Here is a 15,011-nt window from a genome sequence, read left to right on the forward strand (position 1 = left end):
CTTATTGTGAAGGAGATAACAAGTTGTGGATTCTTTTGGTAACAACACTAATAGTAATTCGAAGAACGTTCAGCTCGAAATAACTCTCTGAAATACATTTTGTGCTCACACAAATTTAAGCTTAAAATCATATGTTAAAACAGTAATAATTATATTCTTTCTATTATAAGATTTATACTCTTTTCAATCCTCAATATAAGACCTAATTGATTGAGTTAGAGAGATTAAAAAAATTTTAAATTGGTGTTGTCTTTCCTAAAATATCCTGACTAATCATGTGTATTAGCTAAAAATACCATTTGATGAAACCTGTAACATGTGTAACTACTACGTGGACTACTTTGAAAAAAATATATAAATACGAAAGGCAAAATATATTAAGATCTTATATTTAGAATTAAATTAAAGGTCAAATTAGCTCTTATACTAAAGATCGATGTAGTAACATCTATTAGTAAGATACTGAAACAGTGGTAGGCTTCGATTTTTTTTTTTTCGTGTGTCCCGGTTATGATTTTTTTTTTTTTTTTTTGGTATTTGACTCGCTGTGATAAATATTCTTCAAAACATAATTATCGAAGGCTTCGGCTTTGGCTGACCCTTGACCCCAAGAATTCTTCATGTAATAAAACCTACAAAAATCAATCTTGACTGAAACAATTACTTATTATAATTCTCTCTTCACGTAATCGAATTGCACAGCAACTTAATTTCGCGTTTGGTGGCTGCTTTATATACTTGTAAAAACCCGTTTATGGTGTTGTGTTCAAAGCGTTAATAATTGAAAATCCCACAAAATAATGAACTCGATTATATATACAGGTTATAAGTAAATGCTCTTCGAAGTTCAAAAATATAATGGGAAATTCTTGGCTGACCCAACAGAAAATTCAACTGGTGAATAAGTTTCTTTTCTTGGTATGATAATTCTCAGTCAGATATGTGGAAGAGAAAAAGAATAATTGTGATTTATACAGTGCACCTCCTTCGATCAGGAAATGCAACTACAACAAACGGTAATCGGACGTGACTTTAATTTTTTGTCTAATAATAATAATTAATTAATTGTTTTCCAAAGCATTGTTTCACACTGGTGGAATTATGTTTTAGAAAACAAATAGATTACCCACAGCACAGGAAGTTGAACTGGTAAACATCCATATAAATATTATAATTTTCTTTACTTAGTCGCTTAAATTTTAACCCGAGAAATTATAAAATCGGAGTGTATTAAAAAAAAGCTATAAAATAAACCATGAGTCAAGCACCAGCTTAAACCTTTAATCTTAATATGTTAAACAATTAATAAAGACAGTTCCGTCCTCTTAACTCCTGCTACTGTAAATAAATATAATTCCCAGGACAGCCGGGATATTTCATGTCCCCTCAACTTTTGAAACCTTTTCAATCTTCCATCTTTGCTTCTGAGAGAGATTTGAAAGATTAGAGAGAGAGAGATTAGTGTTCGTTGAAGAGGAAGATACAAAGTGAGAAACAAGGAAGGAGAAGAGGCAAAATTGAAGAAGGAATACAAAGGCAATTGTGGATAAGAGATGGGTTGGCCAGTATAATATAGGAGGAGGCAAGACTGAGGTAATTAATCCACCTGCATTATTATTCATATTTTTCCTTTTTTGTTATCTTTTTCCTTATGTGATAATTAATATACTGAAAACTAGACCGTTGTTAAATCTGTTAAAACAGTATTTTAAGGATTAGTGGTATATCTGTGGATGTGGTTGAACTTAATCAATTGATTATAATTAAAATAATATAGTTTAATTAAAATGTATGAGAGTAGTATTCATATATAACTTTGGGATCATCAATACTCCTCTGCTCCGAAAAATCTCCACACACCATTTCTTAATGCAAGTATTATTACTCTTATCAGAATTATCAAAGTTAATTGCAAGACAGCGAAACCAACAAGAAGTCGCTCGCCCAAGTCGCCGTGGGCATGAACCTATAAGTCGGCCAGTGGCGAGCCTCTTTTTTTACTGTATCATGTTATTGACTAATTTGAGTAAATTAAAAAAATTAGTTAAATTAGTTATTCGTAACGAATAGATGTTGTCTTGATAAAATTTAAGATTTTTTTCCCATTAAAACATGTTGAAAATACTTTATAAATGATAGTCATATTGTGGGAGTAGAGTAGTTCATTAATGTGTCTCTAGTTTTGGATTAGGCAGCCCCCTCTGGACTGTGCCTCTCAACTCTCAAGTCTTTCGCTCTCACCATTAATCAGACGACGCACCACGTTGCTGGAGGCCGATTTGTCTCTCAGAAATCTTATTTCCAATATATAGGAGGCCATTTCCTAGCTGATAGAAGAATCAATAATTGCACTTAGCTCGGTTATGATCACCAAACACTAGTAGTGTGTGAGATATATATAAAATCTTATGGTCCAAAAAAATCATTGCCAAAAATATCCCTGTTGTTGACTCGTCGTGGGCAGGAAACTATAAGTCGGCTAGTGGCGAGCCTCTCTTTTTGCTGTATCATGTTACTGACTAATTTGAGTAAATTAAAAAAATTAGTTAAATTAGTTATTCGTAACGAATAGATGTTGTTTTTCCTAAAATATTCTATAAAAATCTATCAAGACGAAGCTGTAGGATTCAGCCGTGCATATCTGAGAAAGACAGTCAGATATTCTTCTGTCGTAGTGATACAAGCCTCAAGTAGTACTTGGCTCGTGTCTATCATGATAACACTAGTTAGTAGTGCAAAATCAGGTGTTCTATGGTTTCAGACCAGCTTCGTTATTACAAATTGGACAAAGATTACCTCCATCATTAGAAGTGCTTTATCTTTGGAGGAATATGTATGCAGACCCCTGATACACTTCCATAACTGCACAGGAAAAATAAAAACCTGTATGGCAAAGTTTGATTAATTTTATAATTCTAACTTTTTCCAATAGTTTTAAATATAATCTACTCTGTTTAAACTGATTCCTGTTGTTGTTTTAAGTGTCTGCACTTTGTAATAATTATGTTTATGTTCCCCTCATGGGCCTTCCGGCTTAAATTGGAGGGCCTTCTACATAGCTGTGTAAATTTTTTATTACTTTAAATAAAATTGTCATTTTATTTAAAAAGAATAAAAACAGACATTGTCTTTTTAACTAGAATTTTCCGCAAAACACCAATCCCCGCAGTAGTGGTTGCTGGACTTCGGCCGGGGGTGTGTTCCAGGTGGTCCTTCGCCTTCTTGAATCTCGACTTAATGCAGCATGTATTCCTTTGTTCGATCGAATCCCCTGAGGTGGGATTCAAGCCACCATTGCCATTCTGCGTGGTAGAAGAATCTTCTTTTCCATATCAGTCTAGTAAGATTGCAATCACGCATCACATGTAGTAAATCCTCTGTCATCAGTTCACATTGTCGTCCATATTTTCCACATAGCACCTGCGCCCAAAGTTCAGCAAATAAAACCAGATCATTCGCAAATATCATATGAGAAATTATAGGGTCACTTTGACCTGCTTTCATCCTTCTCCATTTTTTCTCCAACACTCTATCTAGGAGTCTAGTACCAAGTGTGTGAGTTTTTTCGTGCCTAGCACAAAAAGATAGAAAGAAATAGGATCTCCTCGTGGCAAGCCTCTAGAAGGGTTGAGTTCTTCTAATTTTTCTCCGTGCCAAACAATTTTAGTTAAAGATGCCTCACTTTTTCTTAATGCTACCTCATCACCGTTGCTGGCAGTTGGAGCTCCAACATCAAGGACCTTAGCGATAACTAGTTGTCAGAGCTTCAACGGCAGTAACTTAAATTCCTGAAGGAAAAATTGGCTCATTTACTGTAGTAAATAGCTAACTAAGTGATAAAGTATTGCAAATATCTTGAAACATCCAACTGGGAAATTTGAAAAAACATGTTGTCATTTATTAATTAAGTATTGTAAATAGTTTATGACAGTACATTTCAGCGAATTTTATAATTAAATGGTTCAAGTTATTTATAACATTTTATTAGCTATTTGCTACGCTTCATAAACTAGCATTGCCTAAACAAATCACAATTTCTGATGTTGGGGCTCCGACAACCAGCTACTAGCAGGTTGGCTATAGTTTTGGTGATAAGTCACCTAATTGGGAGGGTTTTCGTTAGTATTGGAGCTCGAGTAGCTAGCCCCTAGCAAGAAAGATGGGGCTGCATTTAAAAAGATGAAGGGGGGGTATTTTAAGTGATAGGGCAATATTATAAAAATACAAAATTTCAAAATTTCATTTCGATAGAATGAATGATTTGGAATTAATTTTGGAATTATTGAAATTTTAATCGATTTCTCATTTCTAAGTTTCTAGGATTTTTTTTTGAATTTTTGTAATAAAATACAATACTTAACTATTTAAAGTAAATCACATCATTGACAAGAAATGAATCTTATGATATCTTTTTAAAATTCAGTCTAATATATGGGAAATTCCCACTAGATGACCTCATCAAAAAATCTTTTGACAATATCCCCCTTGTAGTTTCATTAGCATGACGCTATTAATTACTGAAGATTTTGTTGGCCCAGTTTCAGAATTTACTTTAATACATGCCACAGAGTTTTTAAAATGGGTCGTTGAACATAAGAATAGGCATTCTGATTATTCTCTTATTCATACTACAAATAAGATCCTATAATTAAGACAAGAAGTAGTATAAGATGTTGGTTAAAAAAATTATGATCCAAAATATAATACATTGTTAAGATAACTAATGTGATTTTTTTTACTTTCGGTCTCTTATTAAATATAAGAAAGAGAGAAGAGAGACAAGAGATAATAAAAGTGTAGCGTTAAAAATAGTTTTATCATTTTTTAGAAGTAAAATAGAAAATTTTTATTATTTTATGATGAATTTAATGACTAAATTTTTATTTTTTGGTATGTAAAAAAAGTTAGTTAGTTTCTTATATTATGGACTGGATGAAGCATAATAATGGCAGCATTGTCATGAAGCATAATTTAAAAAGATTCTTAAATTCTGATTTTTATATTTTTTTAAAAAAAACTACCTTCGACTCTATTTATAAAAAGAAATTATAATTATATTTTAACCCGCAAAAAGTATAACAAGGGTGGTTTGGTTAAAGTTTTTGAATTTTTCGGGAAGTCAACATCTTGGGAATGCTATATTTGCTGGGAAGTACAATTATTCTATTTATTCTATTTTTATTTTTCTAATTATATTTATTCAATTTTTCTGTTTGGCATCACCTCTTCATAATATTAAGTGGATAGTTATAATTTTGCATGCATGCACCTGCATTGAACTCTTTTATTGTATACTTTGAATCTATTTTTGTAACAAATACTTTTATGCAGAAATTAGGATAATAAATATGAATTATGAAATGGCATTAAATAGTTCTTTTTATATTTTATTATAAAGAGTAAGTGCACCTCAGTTAATGTGATTAATCTCCATCAAGAGTTACGATGAACCCAAAAAAACAAAAAAACAAAAGCAACACAGTAACAAATTAATGCCAATATTCACATTTAAGATGTTAAATTTATAACAACTAATTAAGACAATTAATGTAGCTTGTTTCTCATATTAAGTGCAATGCTTGAGTAAGTAATAAAAAAAAAATTAATGACCTGTCATAAATATCTAACAATGCATGTTCTAATTATGATATCTAAAGCATTAAATATACAGAGCGGTTAATTGAATATGCCTCAGTTTCTAAGGTACAGCGAACCTAGTAGTAGTTATTACAGTTAGAAACAGAGCAACCTAAATAAGTAAGAAAGAAGATTAGTGGTTTCTTTTGTTTTTTTCTTTTTTGCTAGGAAAAAGAAGAGTAGTAAAATAATATCAGAAAATTTTATTATTAATCCATAATATTATTAAATTCATTGCAAAATTTTATCTCCAAAATTATATATTCCTTTTTCTTAATTTGCTTTTTGATATCATCATTTAAAAATTCTCCTTGCTTATTAATATTTGTAATTCTTACTAATAACATTGTAAACTTGATTAATATGTTAATTATAATTTCAAGTTCAATTGGAGCTGTCTTTAAAATTTTATATTTAATGAGAAATATCTTGTTTCTTATTAATGTTCAAAGTTTTGTTATTCATTACTAACGTTACATGCTAAAGTATCATATAATTATAATCTCAATCCGAATTGAAGTTCTATATTTAAAAATTATCACGTGTTTGATGTCAAGCAAACATCATTTCTTAATAATATTTTTTATTTTTATCATAATTAAAAAAATTTATTAGATGAATTTCAATTCATGATAAAAATGTATAGATATATTTGTATTAGTTTAGTTTATTTCCATCAATTAAAAATTTTCAAAATCTTCTCATTTTCTTTCATTTATAAAAACAAAACACAAAAAGAAAACATTAACCCTCTACTCTTTGTATTTAATTTAGAAAACATTAACTCTCCATTCTTTGTACTCCTTCTGTCTTTAATATAAGGCTTATTTAACTAATTTGATTAGATTAAAAAAGTTAGGTAAGTTAGTTAATTATAAAAAATATAACATGTGTTATCTTCCTTAATATCCTCCCTCTCTCTTTTACTTGATCATAGTTGAAAGAGTATCTATATGGGTAATTTAGAAAAAATTGATAAATATAAGAAATAGGTTTTGTATTTAGAATCAAAATCAACTCAACAATTAGTTACTATATTAATTACTGAAGGAGCATTTAATTTGGGGCATGTACAAGGAGTTATGGACTTGCCATCTTCTGAGGTCCCTCTCGCCTTTAAATACAGAGGAACCGCGGATTCTGCGTCCAATGAAACAGTACAGAATTCTCTGTGCATAGCCCCATTGCAAGCTCTGCCCCTTCCCTCTCCCCCAACCACCATGGCTTTTTGCGGCTCCTTCGTCAACTCAAGCCAGTCGATCCCTCTGAGCCGTAAAAGTCCTCCGGCTCCAATTCATGGTGGCAGAAAGCAGGTTAGCTGGCTAACTGGGCATCACTATTATTGATGAAGCTTCTTCATTTAACAGTGGCTGTTATTATTATTAACTGCAAACGTGCCAGTTCTTTGTGAGGTCTTCTGCGAATAGCTCTGACGAGGAAGACAGGACGATTATAAAGAAAGAGGATGATGGGTGGAAGATTCATTTCTCACAGCAGAAACCGGCAACGCCATTGCTGGACACTATCAACTACCCTGTTCATATGAAGAATCTGTCCACAGAGGTAAACCATTTGCCTAAATCACTGAATACTGATAATCTCTCATCTATTATCTATAACCGGACAAGACTTGATTTTTTTTTTTTTCCACATATATATGACAGGATCTGAAGCAACTCGCAGCTGAGTTGAGGGCAGATATCGTACACTCTGTTTCAGAAACTGGAGGGCATCTTAGCGCAAGCCTAGGTGTAGTAGAGCTCGCAGTGGCCCTGCATCATGTTTTTAACACCCCTGATGATAAAATCATATGGGACGTTGGGCACCAGGTTTCTCCATTTCTTCTTCCCTCTTGGTTATATTGTTCTGGTGTTCGTTTCTAAGAGAAGCAGTGAACTATTTGCAGGCGTACCCACACAAAATCCTCACAGGTCGGAGGAACAAGATGAATACCTTAAGGAAAACTTCTGGGTTGGCTGGATTCCCCAAGAGGGACGAAAGTGCTCATGACGCTTTCGGGGCAGGACATAGTTCGACAAGCATATCTGCTGGTCTTGGTGAGACATTCTTAAATCTTATTATAACAAACTGTTTTCGCACAGTAAGAGGAATTCTCAATGATCTGTTTTTGGCTATATATATGGCAGGGATGGCTGTTGGGAGGGATCTTAAGGGAAGGAAGAATAACGTCATTTCAGTGATTGGGGATGGGGCTATGACTGCTGGACAAGCTTATGAAGCCCTGAACAATGCTGGGTTCCTCGATATCAACTTCATCATCATTCTTAATGACAACAAGCAAGTCTCTTTACCAACTGCCACCCTTGACGGCCCTGCAAAACCAGTTGGAGCACTCAGTGGTGCTTTAAGCAAGATCCAAGCCAGCAAGAAATTCCGCAAACTCAGAGAAGCTGCAAAAGTAAGTCCTAGGATGTCAAATGTAAGCCAACTTTGCACCGTTACGTTAAAATTTCGATAGTGTGCGAGATTTGACAGTGACTTCGTCTGGCACAGAGCATCACAAAGAAAATAGGAGGGCAAACACATGAAGTTGCAGCGAAAGTGGATGAGTGTGCAAGAGGGATGGTCAACGCTAATGGGTCAACTTTTTTTGAGGAGCTAGGGGTGTACTATGTCGGGCCCTTGAACGGCCATAAACTGGATGATCTGGTCGACGTTTTGCAGAAAGTGAAAGCCACGCCGACACCAGGTCCTGTTCTGGTACATGTTATCACAGAGAAAGGGAAGGGATATGCCCCAGCAGAAGCAGCGGCTGATAAAATGCATGGTGTTGTTAAGTTTGATCCGAAAACAGGCGAACAGTTCAAACCAAAATCTCCTACACTTTCCTTTACCCAGTACTTCGCTGAATCTTTGATCAAAGAAGCCGACGAAGATGACAAGATAGTGGCTATTCACGCGGCAATGGGTGGTGGAACTGGTTTAAATTATTTTCAGAAAAAATTCCCAGATCGCTGCTTTGATGTTGGCATTGCTGAACAACACGCAGTCACATTCGCTGCTGGGTTAGCCACTGAGGGTCTCAAACCATTCTGTGCCATTTATTCAACATTCCTTCAACGAGGATACGATCAGGTGAGCCAAAAACTATCGAACTTCTTCAGTTCAGTGGTCATATAGTATTCTCACAGAGCCATGGCTGATCATTATTACTGTGTAGGTGGTCCATGATGTGGATCTTCAGAAACTACCTGTCCGGTTTGCTATGGACCGAGCCGGATTGGTTGGTGCAGATGGACCGACTCATTGTGGAGCTTTTGATATCACTTACATGGCTTGCCTTCCCAATATGGTGGTAATGGCTCCTTCTGATGAAGCTGAACTGATGCACATGGTTGCAACTGCGGCGGCCATTGATGACCGGCCAAGCTGTTTTAGATTTCCAAGAGGAAATGGTGTTGGAGCTGTTTTGCCTCCCAATAACAAAGGAACCCCACTTGAGGTTAAGCACATTTGTAACTCACAGATCATTATAAGCGATCAAATTATAACCTTTTGTTTGTTTTTTCCTTTGGGGTTACGCAGATCGGGAAGGGAAGAATACTGATAGAAGGAACCAGAGTTGCAATTCTTGGATACGGTGCAATGGTCCAGCAATGTCTGCAAGCTGCAAAACTGCTGGAAACACAAGGTGTATCTGTCACAGTTGTTGATGCGAGGTTTTGCAAGCCTCTTGATACTGATCTGATTAAGCAATTAGTGAAGGAGCATGAAATTCTGCTCACAGTGGAAGAGGGTTCTATAGGAGGCTTTGGGTCTCATGTTTCCCGATACCTGAGCTTGGCCGGCTTTCTAGATGGACCCCTCAAGGTAAATTATAGTATATAGTTCTTCCCCGTATTACTTTGACTTCCTTAATTATGTCACCAAGATTTCTGTCTGGTTTAATATTTCTGTTTTTAAACTTGGTTGTATAGTGGAGAGCTATGGTGCTTCCTGACAGATATATCGATCATGGATCGCCCCAAGACCAGATTGAGGAAGCTGGTCTTTCATCAAAACACATTGCTGCAACTGTCTTGTCTCTTCTGCAGGGGCCTAAAGAAGCTCCCCTAGTGTTCAAGTAAAAGGCACAAATAACGTATCAATGGCTGATCAAGGAAGTTTAAGTGGGTCCGCCATTGATGCACCTAAAATAAATAACAGAGCAATGACGGAGTGTTTTGCCTCTTATTTTTGTTTTTTTTTTTAATGCAAGTGTTTTGCCTCTTTTGTGCATCATTTGAACCGATGCAATTATTAGTTTCATGAAAAATAATAATAAAGTTGCCCTGTTTGGTTAGCATAAACAACAATGTTTAACGAATTTGGTTATCATTAATAGCATTCGATTTGTGATTTGATCTGCTTCTATTAATATCGCAACGTAATATATTCATCCAATAAACAATTTTACGTACATATATTGATAATTACGGATAATATCCATTTATACTTATCAGTTATCTAATAAAAGCTAGTACTTGTAAGACCGAAAGAATATAAATTAGGTACGCAACGTCTTAAAAAATGAGCTAAATCCTTGTACATGTTAGATTATAAATTGATTGACTCCATAGCTATAAATAAACTGCCAGAAGAATTTGTAAATTAAGATGATATGAAAAGCAATCACAATCTTGATTAATTTAATTTTCAACAATATTGAATCCATGAAGCAAATTATCATGCACAGTACAGTAAAAATCTTCAGCATTATTCTCTAACAAGAAGCAGTCCCCCTCATCGGTTCCTGTGAGCTTTGAGATAATCTAATAAAGTATGTAGGTACTGATCCTGCCTTTCTTTGTTTACAAACAAGTCCTTCATCTCTTTTATTTTTTCTCGATAGGCCCTTCCCTCGGGCTCCAGTATTACAAGCCTCAACGAGTTAGCCAACGATTCACTGGTGAACGAGCCGTCGCGCTCGTCCCTTGGAATCGAATATGCCATTTTCTTCTCCTCCAGAAGCCTCGCATTTAACCCTTGATCTGCTAAGAACGTTAAAAGCACAAGCGGTTTCTCCTCCTGAACAGCCTCCACAACCGACGTCCAACCCGAATGAGTCAAGAACCCCCCACCGAATCATGACTCAAGATCTTCAGCTGTGGAGCCCAACCGGTGCAAACCAGCCCGCGATCTTTCGTTCGCTCTTCGAACCCTTCTGGTAACGTCAAAACCTCCGGGTCAGTGGGTCCCCTCCGGATTCTCAGAACCCAGAAAAATGGCAGCTCCGACTTCTCTAGCCCAAGTGCTATCTCATTCACCTCTTCTTGACTCGGTTTCGCCTCACTCCCGAATGCCACGTACACCACCGTACCTTTTTGTTTTGCGTCCAACCAGCCTTTGATCCGCCGCCACATTTCGTTGTCGTCGTCGGCCTCGCTTTTCTGGTTGGTGTTGGGAAGTTGACCGAGAGGGAAAATCGGTTTCCGGTGGATTTCTTCAAGTAGTTGAAGCCACTCGGGTTCAAATTCCGAACAGCTCCGAATGACCACGATATCGCAGTTTGCAACACTTGCACCGAACCGATACATATCTGAAACGCCGGAGTCGTTGTCGGTGATACCATCTGAGATTTTCATGATCTCAAAGTAACGCCATGCCACGGTGGAAGGAAATGGAACCCAGGAGGGCTTGACGATGTAGTCTTCGGGCTTCGTCCGGATCAAGTCTTGACCCATCAAAGCCGGAGCTGGTCCGAGGAAACCAAGGCACGCTGCATTAAATATACTGAAGTACGCGCTTTTGATGCCGATCTTGGAAGCGATGGATCCAACCCAGTAAGGAACGAAATCGTAGAATATCCAATCGGGTGTGGATGATTCAAGGAAGCGAGTCAACGGTTGTTGCAAAGCGTCGCAGGCTAATTTAAGGTATTGAACCACGTTGTAGGGGACATCAGTGGTGGCTTCTGCGTCTTCTGGGAGATTGTCGACTGGAGGAAGTGGAAGTTCGAGAAAATTGATATTAGCGGACAAATCTGGGGACAGTTTGGGAAGACGAAGGATGTTTCTTGGGGTGGATATGAAGGTGACGAAGTGACCCTTTTGAGCTATGAGCTTAGCAAGGTCAAGGTTGGGAGTGAGGTGGCCGAAGGCCAGCCATGGGAACAGTACTATGTGAAGCTTCTCGTGATCGCTGGACATGGCGAAGAGAGCAGTTAGAAATGGTGAAGATGCTGTTTAGGTTGACGGCGCCAGTTAAATGGCTCCCCTCAGCCTCAATATATGGACATGAAATAGAATAATCAATCATTTTTTGCAGCAAGTAATATAGGATCCAAGTGGTGGACCACTTACGGGGACGGAATTGCGTGTGTTTTGTTATTAAGAATGGGCCTTGATGTACTTACTGGACCCCGGGTGTTGTGAGATAATTTTTTTATTCTATTATAATTCATATTATTAATTTTTTAATATAATTATATTATTTTGTCTTTTATTTATTATTTTCTTATAATATATATTAAACAAAAATAAATTTAAAAAATTATTAAATTTTAAAGTAGAATTAATAAGATTTAAGGAGACTTTTCTTGCTTCCGACACATTAAAAGTGGCAGGAGTGAGTGTGTGTGTGTGTGTAGAACTTATTTTAAACTATTTTACCAAAGTTAATAAGAGATAGTTAAATTATTGGCATTATCTAAAAAATTAATTCATTCTTATTAGATGCATCATCTTTAAAAATATATTTTCTTTAATACGAAAATTTTTATTCTACTCATTTAAATCGGTAAAAAGAGTAAAATTGAAAGGTCAAACATACTGAAAAGGTAATATATGGACATGAAACCAAAACAATCATCTTTTGTCACTTGCCAAACCTTTGGGTCTAGTGGCGCCAATTCGTTTTTGAGAGGAAAGCGACATGATAAATTTGCGGTGGGTATCCTTATTGAAAAAAAAAAAAGAAGATAATCTTTTGTGAATAAATAATGTTGGATAAGAATATTCTCGTGTGTTATATTATTAAGAATGGGCATCCATTTCTTTGCACTCCTGGTATATATATAATTATTTTTATTTGCTGTGTATAGACATCCTCATATCTAGAGGTGTTCACGATAGAATGGAATCGGGACATTCATAAGATTTTTTTTTAACTTTTTAATAAAAAAATCGCATTGCCATTTTGAATTTAATTTTTTTTACCATAAGTAATTAACTAAAATCGTATTAAATATAGTTTTAAGTATCCAAATAACATGTAATTGAGTAATAGCTGTGAATATTTGATTTAACTAGCAAAATAATTATGCTATTTTTTAGTTTTAACAAATAGAGATGGATTACTTGACCTTCTTTTTTTTTCATATTTCAAAATTCTTTTAAAGTAAATGTTACATGTTGAGGCCATTATCCTTAATTCTAATTAAGTCTAAATATATATTGACAAAAATATATTATCATATTGTATTGATTCGAGTTTGTTTAAATTACATTTTTAAAGGCATTTTTTTAAAACATCAAGGTAGAAAACTTACTTAAGCATGTGACTTTTATTTACTTTTTTAAACTTAATATTTATTTATTTTTGGTATTGTTATAATGGTTAAACAAAAATAATTTATAACGAAAATTAATATATATATATATATAGAGAGAGAGAGAGAGAGAGAGAGAGATGAATATATGTCCTCCATCCCGTCTCACCTCCTATGTTACCGGACGAGACAATATAAACAGCCCTTCATATTGATTTTAATTTAAGGTATAACATCTTTGGTAAAAAAAAAATTAAGAGTACTTTTCTTTTCAATTATTTTTTCATCATAACTTACACACTTGTTATAGTTTTTATAAAAGGTTTTAACTCACAATTTTATGATTAAGATTTATGTGGGGCGTTTACTATGATTGAGTCACGTGACAAATTTCTGTCATAGGCAGCTTTCTTATCCTATTTATTGAAAACTGCGGGAGATAAAATAATAAGAAAGGCCAAAAAATAAAATAAAACGATAATATAAAATAAAATAAATTGGTTAAAACATCGGCACCTAATCCCACCAATTGTCCTGATTCCTTTCGTTTCATTGGGTTCCTGACCTCATGGTTGGCATCCTGCACAAAAGAAAGCCTGCGAAAAGATATTTTTATTGGAAAAATCCCAGAAAAAGCCCTTGGAATATATCAAATCTCAGATTGGGCCCTTAAATTTCGAAAATGACAGAATGGGTCATTGACCCAATCTGTCATTTGTGAAATACAGGCGAATTGACATTTTTACCCCTGAGCAAAAGTGAGTAGTTATTCTCTAAACAAATCTAGGTAACGCTTATACTGTTCTAGTGATTACAAGATTCGTTGTAGTTAATAATAAGGTACCTGACAATAATAAGATACCTGACTATGAAAAAATGAGTAGTTATTCTTTACACAAATCTAGGTAATGCTTACATTGTTCTAGTGATTACAACATTAGTTGTAGTTAATAACAAGACACCTGATTATGAAAAAGTGAATAGTTATTCGCTATACGAATCTAGGTAACACCTAAACTCTTATAGTGATTCCTTGAATCATTGTAGTGAATGAATAAATGAGGGCAAAATTGTCAATTCGCTTGAATTTCACAAATGACAGATTGGGTCAATGACCCATTCTGTCATTTTCGAAATTTAAGGGCCCAATCTGGCATTTTCCATATTCCAAAGACCTTTTTTGGGATTTTCCCATTTTTATTTTATTATGAGATGATTTGATTGGTATTTCCACAGCGTGCATCACAGGCAAAGCATTGTATAGATTATCATTAAATTATTATTATTGATTCCACAACGTGGCATTATGGGGTTTTATTGATTGGCACTTCCACAACGTGCATCACCTGGGGTCTTTTATTCTATTTTCATAAGATTTTACTTTTTATTATACAAAAATTTCACTTAAAATAAATTAATCTAAATAAGTACGGATACATAACGGATTAAATTCTTCCATCTTGTGAATGCTTCTTGTTGATAAGCATGACTTGCAGTTATAGATTGCATTCTCGTGATGGGTTTGTGGCCTGTGGTCTCCCTCTATGTCTGCTCCATGAAGGATTTCCTTTCAAGCATCATGGGATAATAATGACAATTAGGTCTTTCACCCAAAAAAATAAAAATAATGACAATTAGGTCTCCTCTCATAAGGACTTGTTTGTATTTAAGTTTCTTGGATTGTTAAAGAAATACTGTCTAAATCTTAAGGAACTTCAATGAAATTTAAAGTCAAAGTACAATAACAAAATTGCCCTTCCCCTCTTCTTCTACACCATTAATTCCCCTCCCTCCACCATCGTTCTTTTTGAAGCCTGTAGTCTATAGATGAATCTTGGGCTTGGATCATGACACCTTTGTGTCATTTTTGCCAATGAATCTTGTG

At 35.0% G+C, this 15,011-nt stretch overlaps 2 protein-coding genes across 2 annotated transcripts; one reads left to right on the plus strand and one right to left on the minus strand.

Moving 5' to 3' along the window:
* The first annotated feature begins 6,719 nt into the window (after positions 1 to 6,719).
* LOC114745241 (probable 1-deoxy-D-xylulose-5-phosphate synthase 2, chloroplastic) lies at positions 6,720 to 9,725 on the plus strand. The gene is made up of 9 exons (XM_028933390.1): positions 6,720 to 6,950; positions 7,039 to 7,200; positions 7,302 to 7,466; positions 7,544 to 7,694; positions 7,785 to 8,056; positions 8,152 to 8,733; positions 8,819 to 9,100; positions 9,184 to 9,468; positions 9,576 to 9,725. Exons 1-9 carry the CDS (start codon positions 6,720 to 6,722, stop codon positions 9,723 to 9,725), a joined length of 2,280 nt encoding a protein of 759 aa, XP_028789223.1.
* Positions 9,726 to 10,316: 591 nt separating this feature from the next.
* On the minus strand, positions 10,317 to 11,786 carry LOC114745244 (UDP-glycosyltransferase 91A1-like). Its single transcript, XM_028933393.1, is given in 2 exon segments — positions 10,317 to 10,718; positions 10,721 to 11,786. Coding segments are annotated over 2 exon segments (1,404 nt in total). The 3' UTR covers positions 10,317 to 10,380.
* Between the last annotated feature and the right edge of the window lie 3,225 nt (positions 11,787 to 15,011).

The sequence above is a fragment of the Neltuma alba genome, unplaced genomic scaffold, assembly GCF_004799145.2.
Source record: "Neltuma alba isolate B1F8T4 unplaced genomic scaffold, ASM479914v2 tig00004562_pilon, whole genome shotgun sequence".
Lineage (NCBI taxonomy): Eukaryota > Viridiplantae > Streptophyta > Magnoliopsida > Fabales > Fabaceae > Neltuma > Neltuma alba.

Excerpts from the sequence above, each read along its gene's own strand:
- LOC114745241 (XM_028933390.1), top strand. The coding sequence starts at position 6,720 with ATGGACTTGCCATCTTCTGAGGTCCCTCTCGCCTTTAAATACAGAGGA. Across the intron at positions 6,951-7,038 it reads TTCATGGTGGCAGAAAGCAG|TTCTTTGTGAGGTCTTCTGC; the intron begins GTTAGCTGGCTA and ends CAAACGTGCCAG. Across the intron at positions 7,201-7,301 it reads TGAAGAATCTGTCCACAGAG|GATCTGAAGCAACTCGCAGC; the intron begins GTAAACCATTTG and ends TATATATGACAG.